The following is a 26,124-nucleotide window of genomic DNA, read 5'->3' as shown; positions in this document are numbered from 1 at the left end:
TTACCGTGGAACCATGCAAAGTCGGTAGGGTGGAGGTAACTTCCCACCGCTTCTTATTTCCGGCGAAATGTCGATTTCCTCCCGATCCTGAAGTGAACCCAGCTTGAAGTTCTGCAACAGCGTAGTGAGGAATAAGAAGAGCTCCATGCGGGCCAGAGCTTCGCCCAAGCAGACCCTTTTCCCTGGAGAGGGAAGAAACAAGATGATTGTATGAGGAATTCCCTCTTTGTGTAAGCTCCTTGCAGCAGCAGCAGAAGAAGGAGAAGAAGAAGGAGAAGAAGAAGAAGAAGAGAAGAGATTGGATTTATACCCCCGGCCCTTCACTCAGAGTCTCAGAGCGGCTGACAAACTCCTTTCCCCTCCCCACAACAGACACCCTGGGAGTGAGGTGGGGCTGAGAGAGCTCTTGACAGAAACTGCTCTTTTTCAAGGACAGCTCTTATCAGAACGACGGCTTGCCCAAGGTCATCCAACAGACACCCTGTGAGGTAGGTGAGGCTGAGAGAGCTCTGACAGAAACTGCTCTTTTTCAAGGACAGCTCTTATCAGAACTATGGCTTGCGAAAGGTCATCCAGCCAGGTGCAAGTGGAGGAGTGGGGAATCAAACCTGGTTCTCCCAGATTAGAGTCCGCGCACCTAACCATGACACCAAACTGACTCTGAAGAAGAAGGCAATGACAATGAGGACTTGGTTTCATACCGGGGTATGAAACCAAGTCCTTGTTGTCGTTGCCTTCTTCTTCACTACCCTTCACTTCACTACCCAAAGGAGTCTCGGAGCGTCTTACAAACTCCTTCCCTTCCTCTTCCCACAACGGACACCCTGTGAGGTAGGTGGGGCTGAGAGAGCTCTTGAGAGAACTGTGACTGGCCCAAGGTCACCCACCTGGCTCCATGTGGAGGGAGAGTGGGGAAATCAAACCCGGCTCTCCAGGTCAGACCCTGTCGCTCTTAACTACCACCCCACAGCAGGCTCAGAGGCAACACATGAAGAAGACAAGTCCTCAAGCCAATTGCCAGGGCATCTCTATGAATGCTAGTGTGGCCAGTGTGGGAAACTAGGCAAACAAAATGGCGGCCAGTCTCCATTAGAGCGCAGTCAAGCACATATGGTCTGTGCTAGGCTGAAACCCCAAGAGCCGGATTTTTTCTGGTCGCCGGGCTCAGCAAGGGCTTTTCGGGGGAAGGGGCGGATATTTCTTCCTTAGAGTCTTTCTCAAAGCCCTGCCTTCTCACAATGCCTTAGAGTCTTTCTCAAAGCCCTGCGGAGTAGGACCGCCGGGTTGGGCCGAGGGAGTAGTTGGAACATCGCGGCCCATGGCGTCCCCCCCCTGACCTTCTGACCTCCTCGATATATGCAGTGGGGAGTGTATAGTTTTAGTCTTTAATGTATCCTGTTAGTTGTGAATTTTTAGCTTCAGTTGTTCTAATCTGTTTGTTTTATTGCACGTTGTGCCTTGTAAGCCACCCTGCGCCTATGTGCGGGGAGGGCGGGATATAAATGGAATGAAATAATAAATAAATAAATAAATAAATAAATAATGTGCCTCTGACGTCATCTAGAGCAGTCACATTTCTTCTGGGAAACCAGACGTGTGCAATATCAAACACTGTATTTCTTTTCCCCAACTGCCTTTCTGTAGACTGTACTCTTGGTTTTTCGCTGAGCCCCTTGTGTGCGTGTCCCTCGCCCTGGAAGGACCAGACGCTCCCATGATCTCCCATGGAGACTTTGGGGGCACAGCATGAGGAAGGGGAGGTTTGGGGAGGGGAGGGGCTTCAATAGGGTCTAATACCATAGATCAGGGGTGTCAAACTTGCGGCCCGGGGGCCAGATCAGGCCCCCGGAGGGTCTTCTATCAGGCCCGCAGTGGAACTAGCTGTCTTCTGCGTCTTCTTCCAGTTCTGCTGCTGCTGCGTCACCGTAGGTTTGCAGCTTACAGATACAACGCCTGAACAGCATACTCAAGATTGCAACGGCACATTTTGATGCACTAATCCAGAGCAAGAGGTGTCAGTTATCCGACACCGTTAAATCGACAAAATATTGCAGGAGTCCTAATGTTTTAAGGATGCTTTTATTTAAAATTTTAAAAAACCCTTTGTGTTTGTGTCCTTGATAAAGTTTACATCTCCGCTACCTGGCATTACCTTTTATGACACACGTGGCCCGGCCGGACAACAGGTCTCATTTATGTCATATCCGCCCCGCGTAACACCCCTGCCATAGAGTCCGCCTTCCAAAGCAGCCGTTTTCTCCAGGTGAACTGATCTCTGTAGCGTGGAGATCAGTTTTAATTCCGGGAGATCTCCAGGCCCCAACTGGAAGTTGGCGGCAGCCCTATCTATGAATGCCACCCTCAAATGTTTGCCATTTTCTGATTTTTGGTTGAGGGTACGTAAATGGATTAAAGTTAGGTTATAATAACAGATTCAAAAGGTATGGAAATATAAGATGTGGATGATTGTTTATATATGTCAAAACTAATAAAAATAAATAAATAATAAAAAAATGTTTGCCATTTTCTTCCTGCCACCCAGTTCTTAAACCCTCCTAAAGCTTAGCCATGCCACTCCTCACGTTTCCACCTTCCTTCCATTCTGGGACCAAATAAAGAACATGCAGAGAATCACAGAATCACACAGAGCTGGAAGGGGCTATTCAGAGGCCATCTAGTCCAACCCCCTGCTCAGTGCAGGATTAGCCTCGAGCATCCCTGACAAGTGTTTGTCCAGCTGCTGCTTGAAGACGGCCAGGGACGGGGAGCTCACCACCTCCTGAGGCAGCCGGTTCCACTGCTGCACAACTCTGGCTGTAAAAAAGTTTTCCCTAAGATCCAGCTGGTCCCTTCCCGCCCTTAATTTAAACCCTTGATTGGGAGTCCTCTCCTCTGCTGCCAACAGGAACAGTTCCCTGCCCTCCTCTAAGGGACAGCCCTTCAAATACTGAAAGAGAGCAATCGTGTCCAGTGTTCCCTCTAAGGTGCGTTAGTGTGAGCTAGCTCACAGTTTTTTTAGCCTCCGGCTCACACATTTTTTAATCTTAGCCCAAGAAGGATGGCTCCAGAGCAAACTAATCTATGCAGCAGCCAAATCCCTTGCTCACAACTTTAACGCCAGTAGCTCACCAAGTTGAATTTTTGCTCACAGGACTCCACAGCTTAGAGGGAGCATTGATCGTGTGCCCCCCTCCACCTCCTCTTCTCCAGACTGAACATCCCCAAGTCCCTCAGCCTTCCCTCGTAGGGCTTCTTGGTCTCCAGGCCCCCAATCATCCTCGTTGCTCTCCTCTGCACCCGCTCCGTTCTATCCACATCTGTTTTGAAGGGAGGCCTCCAGAACTGCACATGATAGTGCGGCCTGACCAATGCAGCGTACAGCATACAATGCAGCGTACAGTGGGACCATCACATCTTTCAATCTGGGTATTTTGCCTCGATTGATCCACCCCAAGATCGCATTCGCCTTTTTTGATGCTGCATCACACCGGCTGCTCCTATTTACCTTACGGTCCACCCTTACCCCATGGTCTTGTCCACACGCACTGCTACCCAGAAACATCACCTGCTGAAAATGGTATGAAGGCCTCGCTCCTCTTAAAGGCCCCGTTTTCATCCAGAAAGTGGCCTGGGTTGAACTTCTCGGGCGTCTCGAAACGCTGGGGGTCATGCAGGATAGTGGTCAGGAAGGTCAGGATGGCGGTGCCCTGGGAAACGAGCAAGGGCACAGCAATCGTTACGGGGGCTTGTTCAAACTGCCCCTAGAGCCGCGTTCTCCTACCCACACACTTTGCCCCAATCTGCCCACTGGTTCCACGTTGACTTCAAACCTGGAATGGAAAAACCATAATAGTACTGATTTGTGTGTCTACGGTGTGCTCAGATCCCTTTGCGAGCAAGAAGGGATTTCAAAAGCCGACTGTTGGGATTTGCAAGGACTAAAGAATGCTGCCGGAACACGTCTGATGCTTACAGCTGACCAAACTCCCTGTAGACTGCGAAGTGTGTGTGATTAGAAATGATATATGTTGTCCTCCCTTACCCCCATCATTGTTAGTCCCGTGTCAACACATGAGTAACTGTAAATGGCTCAGAGCCGGCAGCTCTGCAAGGATTGAGCGATCAATAAATTGAAAGATTATTTTTAAATTTTTTTAATTCTTTCTCCCTGATAAGAAATGAACCTGCAAGCAGTGTTTTCTCCAAGCTGAGTTTGCGTGAGCTGACTCACAGGGGGGGTTTTGCCTCCAGCTCACACATGTTTGTCTCCGCTCAGGAAGGAGGGCTCCAGAGCCAACTCATTTATGCAGTAGCCAAATTACTGGCTCACAGCTTAAATGCGCGTAGCTCACAAATTCGAATTTCTGCTCACAGGACTCCAGTGCTTAGAAGGAACACTGCCTGCAAGCCTTCAGTTTTGCAACATTATCAGGTCCCTCACACCTGGTTTCCCTCCCACTAAATTAACAGATTTTTCAAGCTTTGTTTTGTTATCGAGTATATAGAAATATATACATGGAGCTGCGGTGGCTTAAGGGGTTAAGACGCTGAACTGCAGGCTGTGGAAGGTCAGTAGTTCAGCAGTTCGAGACCCGAGTGTGCCGCATGACGGAGTGAGCTCCCGTCTCTAGTTCCAGCTCCTGCCAACCTAGCAGTTCGAAAGCAAGAAATTGCAAGTAGATAAATAGGTACCACTTCGGTGGGAAGGGAACAGCGTTCCGTGCACCTTGGTGTTTAGTCATGATGGCCACATGACCACGGAAACATCTTCGGACAGCGCTGGCTCTTCGGCTTTGAAACGGAGATGAGCACCGCAACCCTAGAGTCGGATTCGACTGGCTTTCGAGCAAGGGAACCTTTACCTTTACCTATATAGAAATATTGTATAAATACCCCAGGGATGTAGGACAGATCCTGACCAATGCTCCCTCTTAGCTGTGGAGTCTCGTGAGCAAAAATCCGACTTTGTGAGCCACTGGCATTAAACCTGTGAGTGAGCGACTTGGCTACTTCATAAGTTAGTTTGCTCTGGAGCCCCATCCTTCCTGAGCGAAGACAAAAATGTGTGAGCCGGAGGCTAACTCAGCTTAGAGGGAACAGTGATTCCTGACCCAGCAGCACTAATGCTTCTGTTTCCAACACACCTTGGGAATGGTGTATCCTCGGAATTGCGTGTCGCTTGTCGCTACACGAGGAACCCCCAGAGGGGAGAAGTCTGCGAAGCGTAGGATCTCCTGGACGGTCGCATCCGTGTAGGGCATCTTGGTCCGGTCCTCCATGGAGGGGCTACGATTCCTCCCGACGACCTCGTCGATCTCTGCTTGGATTTTTGCTGTCAACAGATGGGTGGACGCAGAGGTTAAGATTACAGTCCTCGTTTTCTCCTGCATTGATTTCAGTGGTAAAGAGCGAGAGGCAGTTCGTCTTGCTTTGACTCCGAGCCGAAAGGAAACCCACAAACCTGCCTGGCTAGTCCTGTCCAGTACAGATTAGTTGCTCTGCACCAGTGTTCCCTCTAAGCTGAGTCAGTGTGAGATAGCTCGCAGTTTTTCAGCCTCCGGCTCACACGTTTTCCCCCTTAGCTCAGGGGAAGGATGGGGCTCCAGAGCAAACTCACTGATGCAGTAGCCAAATTGCTAGGTCACAACTGAAATCCCAGTAGCTCACAAAGTAGAATTTTTGCTCGCAAGACTCCACAGCTTAGAGGGAGCAGGGGTCATTTTGTAGAAAAAGAGCTAGGGGGACTCATTAGCATAACTCATTAGCATATGCCATACCCCCTGACATCACCGGAAGTGTGTCATAAGGCCACACCCCCTGACATCACCGGAAGTGTGTTATAAGACCACACTCACCACTCAGTTAGTCTTAAAGGTTAGTCTTAAAGGTGCGGGAGTGCGAGGAAGCCCCGCGAAGGCCCCCCTCCCCCAACGGTCCCGGCCGCCGCCACCGGCCTTGCAGCTTTCCTGCCAAGCCCCATGAGGGGCCCAGCGGCGGACCTGCAAGGCCGGCGGAAGTGCGAGGAAGCCCCACAAAGGCCGCACGCCCCCAACGGTCCCGGCTGGCGGGAGTGCGAGGAAGCCCCGCCAAGGCCCTCCCTGGCCCCAGGCAGGCAGGGGTGGGGAGAGGTGGGGAGGAAGCAACTTACCCTCCCTCTTCTCCTGCCTCCTCCTGGCTGAATGAGGGCTGGAAGCGGGGCGGCTGGAAGCAGGGGGCGGGGCTTCGTCATATGCCCCGCCCCCCTGCACCTCACCCGGGGGAACAGTGATCCCCCCCCTGATCCCCCCGAATTGACCTCTGAGAGGGAGCATTGCTCTGTACTCCGGAACGATCCACTGTGTCTTATTTCTAGTTTCAGATGGCGGCCATCTTGGTCTCTGGTACGACAACTAGATTCGAGCTTAGTAGCAGCTTGGAGACCAGCAAGATTGGGGGGGGGGGGGTTAGAAGCTTTCGAGAGTCAAAGCAGAGCTTATGTCCCCAACATCTTGTTGGTCCCCAAGCTGCTACTGGGCTCAAATCCAGCTGTGTTGTGTTTAAATACCCTGGCAGGAAACAGCTGCATTTCCCAGCACTAAACTGAGCACCAAAATGTTACTGTGCCCTGTGAACTCACCAGAAACAGGCCATTTTCAGTACACCGTTGCCTCTTAGTATTTAAATGAACCTTATTTTGCTCAGGAAACTTAGAACCGTGTTTACCTTCTTGTCAGGAGAATATGCCACTCCTTGAGTTCAGTAAAACATAAGAACATAAGAGCTGCCAATGCTGGATCAGGCCAATGGCCCATCCAGTCCAACACTCTGTGTCACACAGTGGCCAAAAATACCAGGTGCCATCAGGAGGTCCAGCAGTGGGGCCAGGACATTAGAAGCCCTCCCACTGTTGACCCCCCACCCCCAAGCACCAAGAATACAGAGCATCACTTGCCCCAGACTGAGAGTCCCTATCTATACCTTGTGGCTAATAGCCACTGATGGATCTCTGCTCCATATGCTTATCTAATTCCCTTTTGAAGCCGTCCATGCTTGTAGCCGCCACCATCTCCTGTGGCAGTGGATTCCATGTGTTCATCACTCTTTGGGTGAAGAAGGACTTCCTTTTATCCATTCTAACCCGACCGCTCAGCCATTTCATGGAGTGCCCACGAGTTCTTGTATTGTGAGAAAGGGAGAAAAGTAGCTCTTTCTCTACCTGCTCTTTCCCATGCATAATCTTGTAAACCTCAATCAAGAAGTTTGCTTGTTATTGCAGTGATCAGGAGCTGGATATAAATTATGCAAAGACAAAGGTGATGGCCTTTGGCAAGAGACCCAAAATAAGGAAGTGGAGGGTAAACGGGCAGAACCTTGAACAGGTAGCTAGCTTTCGCTACCTAGGCATGATCATCCAAGCCTCTGGATCTAGGACTGCCCATAGTCAGGCAGCTGCTTGCTCGGGTGAAAAATCCTCGCATGGTATTCTTAAGTTCTTCAGCTCCCAAGGGGGCTATTTTGTACCACCAGCCCAAAAACTTTATAAGGCCAAAACACTTGCCCAGATGCTCTACGGAACGCTGCTTGGAGCGCCTCCATCCAGCTATGCTCCCTTGGAGCTAGTCCAGTCAAAGTTTTTGAGAGCAGTGCTCCAAGTTCCGAGATGCGTATCTAACGCAATGGTACGGTTAGAGACTGGCATGCTGAAGGTTGAAGCCATGATTGCCTTATACTCCATCTTCTATTGGCTGAAGATTAATTTGAACCCGTGTGGACTAGCGCCCCTGATTCTGACTGATGCCTTCGAATCTAATTGGCTGATTTCTGTTAAGCGGAAAATTTCGTTCTTGGGGTATTCTCCCCTAGGGCTTCTGGAGATGGGTAGGGACCGAGCTAAGTTAGAAATTAGACAGAGGATCAAGGATACCGAACGCCAATTAGATCTACAGGTGTCCCCAACATTTATAGCGCCAATTAGTAACAAATACATCGTTGCGCAGGCCCCATATCTTAAAGTTTTGGAGTCCCGTAAACTCAGGAGGGCATATACTCTGGCTAGATGCTCGGCCTTACCCTCTGCAGTTCTCGAGGGTAAATTTTAAAAAATACCCTGAACAGAGAGGCTATGCTTATGTACATTGGGGGAGATCGAATCCCAGGAACACGTGTTCCTGAGAGGCCCGTTATTTGAAGAGGCTCGTACTAAACTTATTGATCCCCTTCTGGCAGGCACTTTGGATCAGGACAAGATGGAGAACTTGTTTCTTAACCTTGAACATACAGCGCTCCATCAGATTGCAAAATTTTGTTCCTTGATGGTAGAAGTGCACCAGCGTGATGGTTGTCACTCGGGTTAGGACTATTTATTCTTTTATACTATACTGTGTTTTAAGGCAGCGTATTTATAGTTTGGTCCTAACGAACGTAACGTTTACAATGTTAGTTCTTTTTACCTTGTTGAATTTTGGAAATTTTACTATCTAGCCATTGTAATTTATTTATTCTGGTTTTATATTGCTGGCTAATCGCTGTTACAATAAATTCATTCATTGTAAACCTCAATCATGTCACCCCTTGTATGGACATCTTGTATGGATATTTACTTTATATCAAGCTATGAAAGACAAAATCCCTTGGCAATTATTTTTCTTTCTTTTAAGCATAGACCAAAGATAATCAGTACAAGAATTGTAATATAACGCATCAATTGAAGGAGTTCCGGCATTTGAGTTTCAGTAGATCAACACAGCAATTCTAAGCAGAGTTACACCTCAGCCCACTGACTTCAGCTTATTCAGAAGGGCATAACTCTATTTAGGACTGCATCATAAGGAGCAGCAGAACCTTAGTACCTCATCTTTTCACCAGATTGTTAAAACCATTGTTCCCTCTAAGCTGAGTTAGTGTGAGCTAGCTCACAGTTTTTTAGCCTCCGGCTATACATGTAATATCGTTCTTTTCACCTTTAGATTTATTTTGTATCACAATGTCTGAGATTTTTTCCATTATGTATAGGTTCCATAGTTTTTCATACCAGAGGTTTACGCTTAGTTTACTTCTGGATTTCCATGTGGATGCTATTGTAGTTTCGGCTGCAAATAGTAATAAGGTGATTTTTTTTTTCTTTGTGTAATAGATAGAGCGTTCTCCGCTCTGAGATTTAGAAGTAATGCTTCCGGAGTTTTGTCAATTTTGTGTTCAGTTATGTTTCTTATTTCCTCTAATACTTTGTCCCAAAAGGATGCTACTACAGGGCATTCACACCAGCAGTGTATGTAATTGCCTATTTCTTTGCATCCCCTCCAGAAAAGGGGGTCTGAATTACTTGAGATGTGTGATATTTGTTGTGGAGTTTTGTACCACTTGGACATTATTCTGAAAGTTTGCCATTTTTGTGCAATGATGGGGGATTTATTTTCATAGGTTCTCCAGATGTCTAACCATTTATCTTGGGTGAGATTAGTTTTACAAATTTCCCCCCAGTATTTTTGATATGGTAGCGTTGTGTTTTCTTGAAACGACGTTAAGATGGCATAAATTTTGGATATTACCCCTTTTTTGCATTCATCTGCATTTCTTATCAGGGCTTCAAAGCGGGTTATGGCTTTTTGCAAAATTTCTCTACGTTTTATTTTTGAGCACAGATGATTAAATTGAAGGTATTGATACCATGGTATACTTCGATCAAATTTGCGTTCCATTGTGCGAACAATTCTCTATTTAATGTAAAGTGTTCTAATTTTGTCATACCTGCTTCTTTCCATTTTATGTACTCTTAGGTACATTGTCCTGGCGGGTACCAGGATTTACCGTAAAATGAGGAGAACCTTGAAACGATTGGTGTGAGTTTTTTCCTGGACTTGTCCCAGATTGTTAGTGTTCGGTTTAGACATTTGTCTTGTTTCTTCTGGTCTAATGTTGGTCTGTTGCCAAAAGAGATCTCTAAGAGTGTGTGGTTTTGCATTTTCCGATAGGAAGGCATGTCTGAGGCGTTGTCAGCGAAAACTGCTTTCCTCGGATCTTCAATCCCTTCTTCCGGATCTGAATCGCTATAGAGGGCTGTGCAAAAGGTCCCATAGCGCTTTCTCCTGTGACGGGTTTTTCGTGCCCTTCCCCCCCCCCCCTGGCACACAATCTCAACTCTTTTTTTAAAAAAAATTCTATTGGAAGTGCTATAACGCTATATAGCCGCCCTGAGCCCGTTCGCGGGGAGGGCGGGGTATAAATGTAATAAAATAAACAAATAAATAATAAATAACAGGATGTCGAAACAGCGTCACAGCGTTCCCAATAAAATGTAAAAAAAAAACCCCACCTCTCGGGGAGATGGTGCGCACGGAGGGAAACGGCGGGAAGAAGAAAGCAGCACAGTTTGAAATGGCCACAGCGCATCAGAGACGGCTCCTTACCAGAAGGGAAATGCTGTGTGAAACAGCCATCCCTGTACCGGTTTCCTCCGTGACGGGCCCATAACAGAAACCATGCGGTTTAAAAAGGGTAATGTGAAATCGACCAATGAATACAGGCAAGGAACTAGGCAGACACCAGAGCACATGGCGACCCACAACAGCACAGAGAGACCTTAGATCTGGGTTTGTCACCTTCTATCTCTGGGTATCGGAGGAGGAGGAGGAGCCCGTACCGCATGGTAGTGCTAACCGATTCCGTCCCTGCAAAGAACAGGTTGAGAACAGTCACCGTCAGGTTCTCCTCGACAAATTCAGAAGCAGGGTTCTCTCTCTCCTGACAAAGGGAAGAAGAGAAGAGAAGAAGAGATTGGATTTATACCCCGTCCTTCACTACCCAAAGGTGTCTCAGAGCGGCTTACAAACTCCTTTCCCTTCCCCTCCCCACAACAGACACCCTGTGAGGTAGGTGGGGCTGAGAGAGCTCTTGACAGAAACTGCTCTTTTTCAAGGACAGCTGTGCCAGAGCTACGGCTTGCCCAAGGTCATCCAGCCAGGTGCAACTGGAGGAGTGGGGAATCAAACCCGGTTCTCCCAGATTAGAGTCCGCGCACTTAACCACTACACCAAACTGGAAGAAGGAGACAGTGACATTGTTAAGCAACAGGCAGGCCAAGGTGCTCAGAGGGGTTAGTTAGGATTCGTGGCCCTAAACTACCTCAGAATTAGGCTTGCCAGCTTCCAGACAACACAGATCAGTTCCCCTGAAGAAAATGGCCGATTTTTAAGGTGGACACTATTGTAAGGTGGACACCCTGCTGGGGGCCCTCCCCTCTCCAAACCCCACAACTCCCCAAGATCTGCCTCCAAAAGCTCCGGAAATTTCTCGAGCCAGAGTTGGTGACCCTACAAAGGGATTGGCTAAAATTATGGAGGCTACTCAGAGAAGTAAAGTGTATTTTAAAGCACCGTGAATCTGCGCTTGGAAACGGGGAAAGCGGAATCCACACCACAGTTTCAGCAGGTTGTTGACAGGAAAAAAACCTTATTTCCCGACGATGCATTTTAAGATCATGATAACAATGCTCGGTCTCTTTTGCCATGTTCAAAACTTTGCATTGTTTTCTTTGAACGGCTGAACCCAAAACCTTTTGAAATTAGGAATTTCAATTTTTTTAAAAAAAGGATAAAATGAAGGATAAAAATTCAAATTTTGGCCGCTGACACCTTTCCTGGCGCTGTCCTGTGTTTTTAGAAAGTGAGTGTCGCCAGGTAGGGATTTTTTTCCAGTAAGGTTTCTGATTGGCCATTGGAGAATCGGTTGGCTGTGCAGGTTTTTAAAAATGTAGCTTTGGCAGCAGCTGCCACAACAGCACAAGGATCTTCACTGTGTGACTGACCAGCTCCGGAAGCCATTTTGTGGCTGGCTCCGCCTCTTGCAGTGGACATTTTGTGGCTGCGCTCACTACTGTGTCACAATTCCGAAAGGGCCCGCAGGATCGAAAAGCCTGGGGACCCCTGGAGTATACTATACAGATTTTGCACTTCCAGGAAACACGAGCTAGCATCATTTCCCTTGCCCTTCGGGGCTGATTTCTTTCCACCAAATTCATTGTAGCTCATAGAGTTGCCAAGTCCATCTTCGCCCCCAGTGGGGGACTTCGGGGGGCATTCCTTCCTGGAGGGGACGGGGCATCCTCGACATGATGACGTCACGTTGGGGCCTTCCGCCACTCCCCCGTCCCCCTGCGCGCCCAATCTCCTTGGAGATCCAGCGCGGGGAAACGCCAGCTCCCTGCGCTTAAAGGGAGACCCTTTAAGTGCAGGGAGCCAGTTTTTCTCCGCGTGCCTGATCTCAAGCGGAGATGGGTGCATGCAAGGGTCATTCCGTAGAAAAAGAGGTGCAGGGGCTCATTAGCATAACTCATTTGCATACGCCACACCCCCTGGCATCACCGGAAGTGTGTCAGAAGGCAACACCCACCGCTCAGGCTCCACTGGACTCTTCTGGATTGCTAGCTATTATGGGGGGGGGGGGCGTGCAGATCTGTCCTGGCAGAGGAGGTAGAGCTTGTACCTGAATAAAAATTGGCCTTAAAGGTGCCACTGGACTGTTTTGGACCTCTTGGCTCTGCAGCTTAACTGGCTGCTTCTTGCTCTGACTGAGGGCAGCTGGGAGCAGGGGGCGGGGCTTGTTGCATGTGCCCGCCCCCTGGGCTCTTTACTGCCGGAACTCTGCTCCTGTGCGCTCCTGCAGGAAATGACCCCTTGGTGCGTGGCCCACAGCCACCCCTCTCCCTCCTCTCTCTCAAGCGGGGGACCCCTGCCAAACCGGGGGGGGGGGCGTTGGCAACCCTCATAGCTCATCTCTCAGTATTCAGTTAACTGAAACCGCCTCTCCGCAAAAGTACCTGCTCCATTTTAGTGAGGAAACAGTCAATGAAATCTCGAGGGCAGTTGGGATCGAGTGACTCCCGATGCATCCGTATCCTCCCAGAGACAAAGCGTTCTAACTCATCCATGTAGACAGCTAACTTGCGATGTGGGCCAGGGGCGATTTTCATCAGGCGTGGGAATAAAACGCATAGCTTTGAGAGAAAAGTTATATGTCACCGTCAGAACCTTACCAATCATCAGGGGTCGTCTCGTAGAAAAAGAGCTAGGGGGACTCATTAGCATAACTCATTAGCATATGCCACACCCCCTGACATCACCGGAAGTGTGTCATAAGGCCACACCCCCAGACATCACCGGAAGTGTGTCATAAGGCTACCCCCCCTGCCCCCACCGGTCCATCACCAGAAGTGTGTCATAAGGCCACACACCCCGCCCCCAACGGTCCCGGCCGCCGCTGCCGGCCTTGCAGCTTCACTGCCGAGCCCCATGAGGGGCCCGGCGGTGGACCTGCAAGGCCAGCGGGAGTACAAGGAAGCCCCGCAAAGGCCCTCCCTGGCCCCAGGCAGGCAGGGGTGGGGAGAGGCAGGGAGGAAGCAACTTACCCTCCCTCTTCTCCTGCCTCCTCCTGGCTGAATGAGGGCCGGAAGCGGGGGGCGGGGCTTCGTCATGTGCCCCGCCCCCGTACCTCACCCGGGGGAACTGCGATCCCCCGCGTTCCCCCCCCGAAATGACCTCTGCCAATCATATTCCGGGCCATGCTCCCTCTAAGCTGTGGAGTCTTGAAATCCTACTTTGTGAGCTGCTGGCATTAGAGTTGTGAGCTTATTTTATCTCTTATGCCAATAAAGGTATTGTATTTGCATTTGTGAGTGGTGAGCCAGCGATTTGGCTGCTGCGCAAATTAGTTTGCTCTGGAGCCCTCCTTCCTGAGCCGAGACAAAAATGTGTGAGTTGGAGGCTAAAGAACTGTGAGCTGGCTCACACACTAACTCAGCTTAGAGGGAACACTGGTTCCGGGTCCTTTCTCCCCACCCCCACACTGGGAAAGGCAACTGAGGATCTAGAAGGATCTAGAACTCTTCCTTGGCCCCAAGAGATTGGTCCAGGTGGGCATACAATGTTCCCTCTAAGCTGTGGGGTCTTGTGAGCAAAAATTATTCTTTCTGAGCTACTGACATTAAAGTCGTGAGCGAGTGATTTGGCTACTGCGTAAATTAGCTTGCTCTGGAGCCCTCCTTCCTGAGCTAAGATAAAAAATGTGTGAGCCAGAGGCTGAAAAACTGTGAGCTAGCTCACACTAACTCAGCTTAGAGGGAACACTGGTGGGCAACTGTGTTGGTCTGAAGCAGGAGAACAAAATTTGAGTGAACAATTCATATATATACTATATATAAAGGTGCCTGACTGGACTCTAACTTTGTTCTGTGGCTTCAGGGCAACACGCCTGCCCACTTTGTGTGCATATATATACAGGGGTCATTTTGTAGAAAAAGAGGTGCAGGAGCTCATTAGCATAACTCATTAGCATAACTTATTTGCATGTGCCACACCCCCTGACACCACCGGAAGTGTGTCAGAAGGCAACACCCACCACTCAGGCTTCACTGGACTGTTTTGGATTGCTAGCTATTGGGGGGGGGACGTGAAGATCTGTCCTTGCAGAGGAGGGAGAGCTTGTACCTGAATAAAACTTGGTCTTAAAAGTACCACTAGGCTGTTTTGGATTGCTAGCTATTGGGGGGCGTGGCGTGCAGATCTGCCCTCACAGAGGAGGGAGAGCTTGTGCCTGAATAAAACCTGGTCTTAAAGGTGCCACTGGACTGTTTTGGATTGCTAGCTATTGGGGGGGGGACACACGTGCAGATCTGTCCTCGCAGAGGAGGGAGAGCTTGTACCTGAATAAAACCTGGTCTTAAAGGTGCCACTGGACTGCTTTGGACCGGGGGGGGGGCTCTGCAACTTACTCGGCTGCTTCTTGCTCTGACTGAGGGCTGCTGGGAGCAGGGGGTGGGGCTTGTGGCATGTGCCCGCCCCCTGGGCTCTTTACTGCCGGAGCTCCGCTACTGTGTGCTCCTGCAGGAAACGACCCCTCTGTGTGTGTGTGTATATATATATGTGTGCATGTGCGAAGTGTTCACTTCCATTTCACTGTATCTGAGGAAGTGTGCTTTGCACACGAAAGCTCACACCTTGAATTAACTTTTGTTGGTCTTAAAGATGCCCCTGGGCTCAACATTTGGCCCCCAGAGGTCACGAGACGCAAGGGAATGGTCCGCTTCTCGAGCAGTTCCTTCCCTTACCTGCATCCAGGGGGAGAACAAAAGAACTAGGATTTTCTTGATCAAGTCGAGGAAAGTGATGAATTCCTTGTCCTCGTATTCGAACCGGTTGCCAAACACCACGGAGCAGATGACGTTGGAGGAGATGTGGCTGAGGTGAATGGAGGGGTCGAACGGATGCCCTGCGAAAGGAGTTGGTGGAGGGGGAGGGGGAGAAAACCAGAATACTTATTAGATGTTGTCCAGGTCCGTTCCTAGACTAATTGCAGAACACCTTGCAGCGAATGTGCCTCTTCACGAGTTTCCAAAATTTCACGGGTCTCACATTGCCTTTTAAAAAATTCCTTTTTTGTGTCAGATGACATCTTCTGGATCCGTCCCAAAAAGTCAGGTTGCCAATCTCCAGGTGGTGGCTGGAGGTCTCCAGAAATTACAACACTGAGGTCCGTCCCTTACCCCAACCCTGCCCTTCCCAGGTTCCGCCCCCCCAAAATCTCCCAAGTTTTTCCCAACCCGAGCTGGCCATCCTACCAAAAAGCCATTCCTTCCAGCAGTGCTCCCTCTAAGCTGTGGAGTCTTGTGATCAAAAATTCTACTTGGTGAGCTACTGGCATTAAAGCCGTGAGCCAGCAATTTGGCTACTGCGTCAATGAGTTTGCTCTGGAGCCCCATCCTTCCTGAGCTGAGACAAAAATTGTGTGAGCCGGAGGCTAAAGAAGAGAAGAAGAAGAAGAGAAGAGATTGGATTTATACCCCGCCCTTCACTTGGAGGCTCAGAGCGGCTTACAAACTCCTTTCCCTCCCCCTCCCCACAACAGACACCCTGTGAGGTGGGTGGGGCTGAGAGAGCTCTGACAGAAACGGCTCTTTTTCAAGGACAGCTGTGCCAGAGCTTGTGACTGACCCAAGGTCACATCAGCAGGTGCAAGTGGAGGAGTGGGGAATCAAACCCGGTTCTCCCAGATTAGAGTCTGCGCACTTAACCACTACACCAGACTGGCTGTGAGCCAAATTGCTCACACTCACTCAGCTTAGAGGGAACCTTGCTACTCTGTTTTTCATGAGTACGAGCCTCATCTAGTATCTCTGATATTCTTTAGAAAAGCTGAAGGAGAAAGGGCTAGAAAAAGGGAACCACGCATGGGATTCAACAGCGAAGGGAACCGACAGAAGGAGAAATGAACGTTGAATGGGGAAAACTGACGCACACATCGCTTCAAAAGTTCCCAGCCTTCAAATGAATTTATTAGCTGCTGTACATTTTCCGGGCTGTGTGGCCGTGGTCTCGGCATTGTAGTCCCTGACATTTCGCCCGCAGCTGTGACTGGCATCCTCAGAGGTATAACACAGAAAGGTGGAGTACTCTCTGCGACAGTGCTATCGATCAATCAGAATTTCAGAACATTTTGTGTTTGGATCGATAGACCATATTTCAAACTCATGCAAAACTTCATGTTGCATCTTTTGAAAGATCGGTCTGTTCCCCCCCACCCCCCGGATGAAAACGGCATTCTCTTGAGGGAACGAAAATAACCAGACTCACCTTCTGTCTTCTTTAGCTCTTCCACCAAGAACCCAGCTTCCTCCTGGATCCGTTCCTCTATGGATCTCTTCCCCATTCCGAAGTTCCTCAAGGTAGTGAGGGAGAAGCGACGGAGTTGCTTCCACCGCTCCCCGTTGGTGAAGACCACTCCTGCAAACGCCAAAATAGGACCATGGGTTGATCTACTTCTTCCTCTAGACTGATCTGATCTTTAGGCTGATCCTGCTGCAGAGAGCAGAGGTTTGGGCAAAGTGGCCTGCAGGGTCCCTTCCAACTCTGTGGTTCTATGCTACTATTATGGCTTTGCATAAAGTGATGCCTAATGGGATGAGAAACTGGAAAACAGGACCTTAATGTTTCTTCATAATAACTAATTTACTAATATAGAACACTGTGAAAAACAAGAACTCTACAAGTATATTGTTTTACTAACTCTTTTAATACTAATATTAAGTTTAACCAGGTCTATTTTTGAGCAGGAACGCACAGGAACGGAGTTCCGGCTGGCTCCCAAGTTGGCCACACCCAGCAGGAACTCATTAGCATAATAGGTCACACCCAACAGCAGGAACTCATTAGGATTGGCTAGATTAGGGGTGTGTGGCCTAACATGCAAAGGAGTTCCTGCTACAAAAAAGCCCTGGGTGTTGACAACAAGCAAGGTAAACAGAATAACAAGCAAAAGGTGGGTGTGGCTGGATAACCACACTTCTGGTAACATGGGGGTGCGGCCTAATGTGCTAATGAGCTGTGCTGTCAGGGGTGTGGTCTAATATGCGAATAAGTTTCTGCTGTTGGGTGTGGCCTATTATGCTAATGAGTTCCTGCTTGGCTTTTTCTACAAAAAGAGCCCTGAAACATAAAGGGGGTCTCCCACTCTTGGGTTTTTAGTTAGTGTGGGTATTTTTCCTTTATTCATAGTTGTAGTTCCCCCTCCTATACTTTTCTTTGTAGTTTGTAGTCTTATTGAAAAAATAAAAATACCCCTCCGGGTTTTTTTTAAAAAAACTTTCATGCCAGTCGCTCACCAACTAGCATCTTTGCTCACCAGACTCCACAGCTCAGAGGGAGTGACTGAGATGAGCTCTTCCAGCCATAGTTGTGGTTATCCTCCAGTTTCTTGCCCGCGTGGGCTTTTATTACCCAGATGCCATCCTGGGATCACTTGCCATTTCAAGCTTCCTCCTGGCTGCCACCAAAATCAGGGACTTGCTATTTTTGTCACGACCAGATGGCCACAAGGTGGCATCAGTAGTAATGTCTGTAGGTTCACGTGAGCAAAATTTGAATTCAGCGGCGCCTTTAAAACCAGCAAAGTATTCCAGGTGTGAGCTTTCGTGTGAAACGGGGAAACGTTCACATGTTCATACACAAAGATTCATTGTTTGTACAAAGTGCTGTCTTATGGTGACCCCCATGGGGTTTTCAAAGTGAGAGAAAGAAGTAGTTTGACATTGCCTGCCTATGAATAGCAACCTTACACATCCCTAGATTTTTCATCCAAGTACTAACCAGGACCAGCCCTGCTTAGCTTCCAAGATCTGACCAGAGTCATTACCCAGTGTAAAATAAAATAAAATAAAATAATCAGGGCCTTGTGTTTGTTTGTTTTTGCAAAAAAGAAGTGCCAGAACTCTCAAGAGGGAAGTTTTCATTCTGTATAGTGAAAACCAGTGCTCCCTCTAAGCTGAGTGAGTGTGAGCTAGCTCAACTGTTTGCTATCTCATGCTTGACCTTGTAGATGTTACAGCTGCAGTTTTACTCAGCTGGGAAAGTGAACGGCTTTTTTGCTTTGCCTGCTTGCTTTGCCCGCACACGAGAACCATAACCATTGGCTTATGCTTACTGGGGGGATGTTTGATTCCACTATAAGTCAGAGGCCCTTGTATAGGCGGCCATTGCTGACACAAGCTGTAAATGTGTCTCTAGTACTGGATCCACCAATAAACAGTTATCTTCTCATGAAGCCCTGTGTGGTGTTGCCTAACTAAAGACCCTGACAACTGGTACATGGTCCCTTGCTGCAGTACCCCTCACGAAACACAATCATGGCAGACAAAGAAACATATATCTACGGTTTGGTGTCGTGGTTAAGTGTGCGGACTCTAATCTGGGAGAACCAGGTTCGATTCCCCACTCCTCCACTTGCACCTGCTGATGTGACCTTTGGGTCAGTCACAAGCTCTGGCACAGCTGTCCTTGAAAAAGGGCAGTTTGTGTCAGAGTTCTCTCAGTCCCACCCACCCCACAGAGTGTCTGTTGTGGGGAGGGGAAGGGAAAGGAGTTTGTAAACCGCTCTGAGACACCTTTGGGTAGTGAAGGGCGGGGTATAAATCCAATCTCTTCTTCTTCTTCTTCTAATGTAAACCTAACCTATTCAGCTTCTTCAGATGTGTGCACACACGAAAGCTTTTACCCAGAATTGAACTTTGCTGGTCTAAAAGGTGCCAACACAGCGACCCTCCTGAATCTAACCTATGATTAACACTCTGCACTGCAGAGGCATGTGCACCTTGCACACGGAGGAATATGGGAACAGGAAAGAACTGGAGCGGTGACATGAAAGACATACTGGTGCAAATAGACACCGTCACCCCTGATGGTACCAGTGAGGTGGACTCAGATGAAGAGAGCGGGAGGCAAAGCTGAGACTTAAGACCCAAAAGTGGGGGTGCAGCTGCCAGGGCCCCACATCCTACTCTCTTCTGAGAATCTGTTGCCTGCAAAAGGAGTCCCGGTTTGTTTCCACTGTGCTCAACTTGTAAATAAAATAAATGTAATAGTGCCATAACTGTAATGCAAAGGAGATTGGGTTGTTTGAGGGGGATGTAGGGTCAAGTCCATGGGGTCACAAAGAGTCGGACTCGACTGTGCGACTGAACAACCACAACAACAAAAGGTCAAGTGACCTCCCCGCCTGAGAAGCGGGAATGAAGATTCCCAGTCACTTCCCACAATTAGAAGAGACACCTTTAGACATTTATCCGCTAGTCTGACATAGTTTGAGCTGTGGTGGCTCAAGTGGTTAAGATGCTGAACTGCAGGCTGTGGAAGGTCGGTAGTTCAGCAGTTCAAGACCCGGGTGCCACATGACGGAGTGAGTTCCCGTCTCTGGTTCCAGCTCCTGCCAACCGAGCGTTCGAAAGCAAGAAATTGCAAATAGATAAATAGGTACCACTTCGGTGGGAAGGTAACAGCGTTCCCTGTGCCTTGGTGTTTAGTCATGCCGGCCACATGACAACGGAAACGTCTTCGGACAGTGCTGGCTCTTCGGCTTAGAAATGGAGATGAGCACCGACACCCTAGAGTCGGATTCGACTGGCTTTCGAGCAAGGGAACCTTTACCTTTACCTTTACCTTTTACATATTTATTGCTTTACAACTGTTGACCTTATAACCTTAACTTGTTGCTTCGTGTCACTTTGCATAGCTTGAACATCATCATGTTACACGTTAATTTGCTGTTCATTCTCTGGCTATACGTTTGAACCTCCCCTGTCATTCTAACGTATTTGATAATGTGTGCGTGTACACAAAAAGCTCATACCTTGAATAAACCTTTGTTGGCCAACCTTCCCTCTAAGCTGTGGAGTCTTGTGAGCAAAAATTCTACTAAGTGAGCTACTGGCATTAAAGTTGTGAGTGAGCAATTTGGCTACCGCATAAATTAGTTTGCTCTGGAGCCATCCCTCCTGAGCTGAGACAAAAAACGCGTGATGTGAGCTGGAGGCTAAAAAGCTGTAAGCTAGCTCACACTAACTCAGCTTAGAGGGAATACTGCCCTGGACTCTAAATTAGTTCCATAACCAGGGGTCATTTCCTGCAGGAGCGCACAGGAGCGGAGCTCCGGCAGTAAAGAGCTCAGGAGGCGGGCACATGCGACAAGCCCCACCCCCTGCTCCCAGCAGCCCTCAGTCGGACCACGAGGAGCAGGAAGCAGCCAAGTAAGTTGCAGAGCCCCCCCTCAAGCCCACCTTCAGGTACAAGCTCTCCCTCCTCTGTGAGGGCAGATCTGCGCGTCCCCCCACAGCTAGCAATCCAAAACAGTCCAGTGGAGCCTGAGCAGTGGGTGTTGCTTCTGACACACTACCGGTGATGTCAGGGGGTGTGGCATATGCAAATAAGTTATGCTAATGAGTTATGCTAATGAGCTCCTGCACCTCTTTTTCTACAAAATGACCCCTGTTGTTGGAATTGCCAGTTGCTCACACTCCAGTACTACGTAGCAATCTCTAAGGAACTATTAATTGATTAGAAGTGGAGAGCGCGTAACATTATGCACATGCTCATTTCCACCTCTCAGTATATTTTATGGGAATGTCTCCCCTTTGCTTCAGAATACCACATGAGGAAATTTTTTGCTACCCCCTAAATTTTGGCTTACACATGCAGTGCTAACAGGCCCGTAGCTTCAATTGGGGCATTTCGGGGCTCCGCCCCCTCAAATGGGAGGCACGCCCCACAACGGCTGCTGCCCCTTCCCCCCTCCCTCCCCCTTTTTTCTACCCCCTCCCCTAGCGCCCCATAAAATTTCCCCATGCCCCACCGACCCAAAATTTCTGGACTCCGGGGCCGAGTGCTAATGACCTCTGGTTTCCCCCCCTGTATATTCACCATAATCTGTGAATTTTTTGTCCAGGGCTGGCATGGGCGCCCTTGCACTGAAAGCTTCTGCGTGATCCACAAGTGCTTCTTTCACCGCTTCGTAACCGCACAGGACCACAGCTGGCTGAGAGCCCATGTAGACTGTGAAAACCGGGCCGTACTTCTCTTGCAGCTACCGGGAGACACAAAAACAGGCCTGACGGTGAGATGTAGGGCGGCGGGTTTTCTCAGTGTCTCTGAAGAAACACCAAGAGACATAAGGCCCCAATCCTTCTCTCCCCTACACCATCAGAAACTCCCTAGTCTCCACAACTATCAAAGGTTCTAGAGACTCGGCTCTTATTGGACTGTCTACGGATGCAACCTCGGGATCCCAGGCCTCCCGTGGCCACCAGAAGGGGATTTGGGGGGGGGGGTTAACATCACCAGACCCAGGTGGGGAAACTCGTGGGGATTTGGAGATGGAAGAAGAAGAGTTGGATTTATACCTCACCCTTCACTCACAATCTCGGAGCAGCTTACAATCGCCTTCCCTTCCTCTCCCCACAACAGATACCCTGAGTGGTAGGTGGTGCTGAGAGAGCTCTTTCGAGGACTTCTTTTGAGAGAACAGCTCTGAGAGAACTTGTGACTCACCCAAGGTCACCCAGCTGGCTGCATGTGGAGGACTGGGGAATCAAACCCGGTTGAGGAGGAGGAGGAGGAGGAGGAGGAGATTGAATTTATACCCCGCCTTTCATTACCCAAAGGAGTCTCAAAGCGGCTTACAATCTCCTTTCCCTTCCCCTCCCCACAACAGACACCCTGTGAGGCAGGTGGTGCTGAGAGAGCTCTTTCGAGGACTTCTTTTGAGAGAACAGCTCTGAGAGAACTTGTGACTCGCCCAAGGTCACCCAACTGGCTGCATGTGGAGTAGTGGGGAATCAAACCCAGTTCTCCAGAGAAGAAGAAGAAGACAAAGAAGAAAAAGAAGAAGAAGAAGAGGCAGAGGAGGAGGAGGAGGAGATTGGATGTATACCTCGCCTTTCACTACCCAAAGTAGTCTCAAAGCTGCTTACAATCTCCTTTCCCTTCCCCTCCCCACAACAGACACCCTGTGAGATAGGTGGGGCTGAGAGAGCTCTTTCGAGGACCGCCCTTGAGAGAACAGCTCTGACAGAACTATGCCTTGCCCAAGATCATCCAGCGGCTGCAAGTGGAGGAGGCGTGGGGAATCAAACCTGGTTCTCCCAGATTAGAGTCCGCGCACTTCACCACGACACCAAACTGGCTCTGGGGAGGAGAGGGACCTCAGTGAGGCACAGTGCCTTACAGTCCACCCTCCAAAGCAGCCACTTTCTCCAGGGTAGCTGATCTCTGTAGTCCAGAGATGAGCTGTAATTCCAGGGGATCCCCAGGTCCCGCCTGGAGTCTGGCACCCCTAAGTGCAACCTGATGCATGCTGACTCGGTTTGCCATCGCCTGCCCTCTGGGCAGGGACCCCAGACTTCCTTGGTGGTCTCCCATCCAAGTACTAACCAGGCCCAATCCTGCTTAGCTTCTGAGACCGGGCTCGCCCGGGCCGTCCAGGTCAGGAGAAGAGATAAACAGAGGCGGTTTGCAACTCTGGCCTCCCTGGGTGGCCTCCCGTCCAAATACCAACCCCGGGCCCACCCTGCTTAGCTTCTAAGATCTGATGAGATTGGACCACACAGGTCAGGGCTAAATGACATCAGAATGTTTCAAAGAGCAATGAACTCATTCCCCGCACCACACCCCCAAGAAGAAGGAGGAGAAGGAGGAGGAGATTGGATTTATACCCCATGGCCCTTCATTACCCAAAGGAGTCTCAGAGCAGCTTACAAACTCCTTTCCCTTCCCCTCCCCACAACAGACACCCTGTGAGGTACGCGGGGCTGAGAGAGCTCTCTCGAGAACTGCCCTTGAGAGAACAGCTCTGCAGAACTATGGCTTGCCCAAGGTCATCCAGCCAGGTGCAAGTGGAGGAGTGGGGGAAGCAAAGCCGGTTCTCCCAGATTAGAGTCTGCACACTTAACCACTACACCAAACAGAGGCTAAGGCCTTCCTCTGATGTTGCCTCCTGGCACTTGGTATTCAGAGTCTCAGAGCAGCTTACAAACTCCTTCCCCTTTCCCTCCCCACAACAGACACCCTGTGAGGTAGGCAGGGCTGAGAGAGCTCTCTCGAGAACTGCCCTTGAGAGAACAGCTCTGACAGAACGATGGCTTGCCCAAGGTCATCCAGCAGCTGCGAGTGGAGGAGTGGGGAATCAAACCCAGTTCTCCCAGATTAGAGTCCGTGCACTTAATCACGACACCAAACTAGAAGGAAGCACCGGAACTTTAGGCAACCAGCAGAGATCTTTCAGCACGAGGCTGATGCAATCTGCTATATCTAGATCCCAACAACAAACTGGCCATGATGTTTTCCTCTAACGAAAACCACCAGACAGTTTGTGTGATTCATACTGCAGCAATCGAGCCTGGTTTCATAGAATGGCCACAGCAGGCATATCAGCCAGAGATGAAAAAGGCACTTTGCCACTACACCAAACTGGCTCTCACACCAAACTGGCTCTCACACCAAGCTGGCTCTCACACCAAGCTGGCTCTCATACCAAACTGGCTCTCACACCAAACTGGCTCTCACACCAAACTGGCAATCAGCACTTTCATTTTACAAAATGAGAACCCAGGCTTTGGGGGGGGGGGAGCAGCATGGCTTTTCTCCTCCAGATCCTGTAGGGAAGATCTGACCCCCACCCCCACCAATAAATAAAGACCCCCCTCCCTGGCTGAAGAACAGGAGCAGAAAGCCTTCCCCACTGTCAAATGTGCACGCCGTCGACCCTCCTCTCCTGTTCTCAACAGCACAGAGCCAGTCCTTGAAAGCGGCACCCCGTGCCCCACCACCACCACGGCAGCCCAGTGACACTCACCCGAAGAAGGGAGCCGATCATGTTCTGAACATTGATATGGAAAAAGGTGCCCACCAAAGGCAGCGGGGTGGGGCCTGGGGGCAGATTGGCCTTGCCGGTGGGTGTCCTCCATAGCAGCAGGATGAGCAGAGCAGCGATGCAGAAAGCCAGGAAGAAGGAAACCTCCCCAGGCAGAACCATCCCGGAACCCGAAGACCTCGTCCCGCTCGCTGTCGAAGTGTCAGTCGCGCGGAGGAGACGACCCTCCCAACGACGACGCCCGATCACGCCGGGCGGTAGAGCTGCCCTGGCCGCTTACAGATTAACCCAGTTCCACAAAGGGTGCCGATGGGGAGAAAGTTCAGCCTGCAGGAGGCGGGCTCAAGAGTTGGCTCTGCCAGGGCCTGCCAACTGAGCATCTACCCATGTGGGGCCTCTTCTTCGCAGGAGTGCCCAGACAATAAAGGCACTGTGGTGGATCCAGGCTGTGGAGTCTTGTGAGCAACAATTCTACTTGGTGAGCTGCCGGCATGAAAGCTGTAGAGCGAGCGATTTGGCTGCTGCATAGACTAGTTTGCTCTGGAGCCCTCCTCCCCGAGCTGAGACAAAAATGTGTGAGCCAGAGGCTAAGAAACTGTGAGCTAGCTCACACTCACTCAGCTTAGAGGGAGCACTGGTCGCCGCGTTACTCCATCGGTAGCCGCAGGATAGAGCTCAAGAGTCCAGCAGCACCTTAAGCACAAGCAAAATTTGCAGCAGGGGAGGAGCTTTCGTGAGCCGCCCCGCCCACTTCTTCAGTGATTGGGCCTTCTGCCAGGTAACAAGACTAATCCTGACCCGAGGGACCTTAGACCCACAAGGATAACAGTCTTTTATCGACTCAGAAAGTCCACATTACATCAGGCAGAGAGACCTGGCAGCAGAGGTCATTTCGGGGGGGAACGCGGGGGATCGCAGTTCCCCCGGGTGAGGTGCAGGGGGAGGGGTACATGACGAGACCCCGCCCCCTGCTTTCGGCCGCCCTGCTTCCGGCCCTCATTCAGCCAGGAGGAGGCAGGAGAAGAGGGAGGGTAAGTTGCTTCCTCCCCGCCTCTCCCCACCCCTGCCTGCCTGGGGCCAGGGAGGGCCTTGGCGGGGCTTCCTCGCACTCCTGCCGGCCTTGCAGGTCCACCGCCGGGCCCCTCATGGGGCTCGGCAGTAAAGCTGCAAGGCCGGCGTTGGTGGCTGGGACCGTTGGGGGCAGGGTGTGTGGCCTTATGACACACTTCCAGTGATGTCAGGGGGTGTGGCCTTATGACACACTTCTGGTGATGTCAGGGGGTGTGGCATATGCTAATGAGCTATGCTAATGAGTTCCCCTAGCTCTTTTTCTATGAAATGACCCCTGCCTGGCAGATACAACATTCCCCCCCCCCTCGTGCCCCTGTGGGATTCTGAGAAACTGACTTCCGCAGAGAGAGGAAAGGAAGGGTGCTCTCTCCTGCAGAGGGTCTGCAAAATACCTGGGAAGCTCTTCTCAAGCACCGGGGCTGTTTGTCTGCAAAGTCACACTACAGAGCAGCCACCATGTCCCTCGTAAGAGAAGCCAGTGTTGGGTCAGGCCAATGGCACATCCAGTCCAACACTCTGTGTCACACAGGGGCAAGAAATACCAGGGGCCATCAGGAGGTCCACCAGCAGGGCCAGGACACTAGGCGCCCTCCCACTGTTGCCCCCCCCAAGCACCAAGAATACTGAGCATCACCTGCCCCAGACAGAGTCTTCCTTCCATCTATATCTTGTGGCTAATATTATATGTTTATCCAATCCCCTCTTGAAGCTGTCTATGCTTGTGGCTGCCACCATTTCCTGCAGCAGTGAATTCCACATTTTAATGACTCTTTGGGTGAAGAAGGACTTCCTTTTATCTCTTCTAAGCCTACTTCTCCTCAATTTCATTGAGTGCCCTTGGGTGACAAACCCGAGTCCTCGTTTGCCGTGGATTTCACCTGTTCTGCTTTC

General features: G+C 50.0%; 1 protein-coding gene across 2 annotated transcripts; it reads right to left on the bottom strand.

The window, feature by feature from the left end:
• On the bottom strand, positions 1–24,324 carry LOC107106817 (cytochrome P450 2C29-like). 2 transcript variants are annotated; one of them, XM_015407021.1, is made up of 9 exons: positions 24,145–24,324; positions 21,216–21,378; positions 16,602–16,751; positions 15,080–15,240; positions 12,794–12,970; positions 10,578–10,719; positions 5,145–5,332; positions 3,566–3,707; positions 1–182 (listed from the first exon to the last, which is right to left on the bottom strand). In XM_015407021.1, exons 1-9 carry the CDS (start codon positions 24,322–24,324, stop codon positions 1–3), a joined length of 1,485 nt encoding a protein of 494 aa, XP_015262507.1. The 2 variants fall into 2 exon arrangements, with proteins under 2 accessions (XP_015262507.1, XP_015262508.1); XM_015407022.1 differs by lacking the exon at positions 12,794–12,970.
• Between the last annotated feature and the right edge of the window lie 1,800 nt (positions 24,325–26,124).

This window comes from Gekko japonicus, unplaced genomic scaffold (assembly GCF_001447785.1).
Source record: "Gekko japonicus isolate JY-2015 unplaced genomic scaffold, Gekko_japonicus_V1.1 scaffold2024, whole genome shotgun sequence".
In the NCBI taxonomy this organism is placed as follows: Eukaryota; Metazoa; Chordata; class Lepidosauria; order Squamata; family Gekkonidae; genus Gekko; species Gekko japonicus.
This window is presented reverse-complemented; position numbering and strand designations above follow the sequence as displayed.

Excerpts from the sequence above, each read along its gene's own strand:
- LOC107106817 (XM_015407021.1), bottom strand. The coding sequence starts at position 24,324 with ATGGTTCTGCCTGGGGAGGTTTCCTTCTTCCTGGCTTTCTGCATCGCT. Across the intron at positions 16,752-21,215 it reads CAAAAAATTCACAGATTATG|GAGTGGTCTTCACCAACGGG; the intron begins GTGAATATACAG and ends TGGCGTTTGCAG. Across the intron at positions 3,708-5,144 it reads GAGGATACACCATTCCCAAG|GGCACCGCCATCCTGACCTT; the intron begins GTGTGTTGGAAA and ends CTCGTTTCCCAG.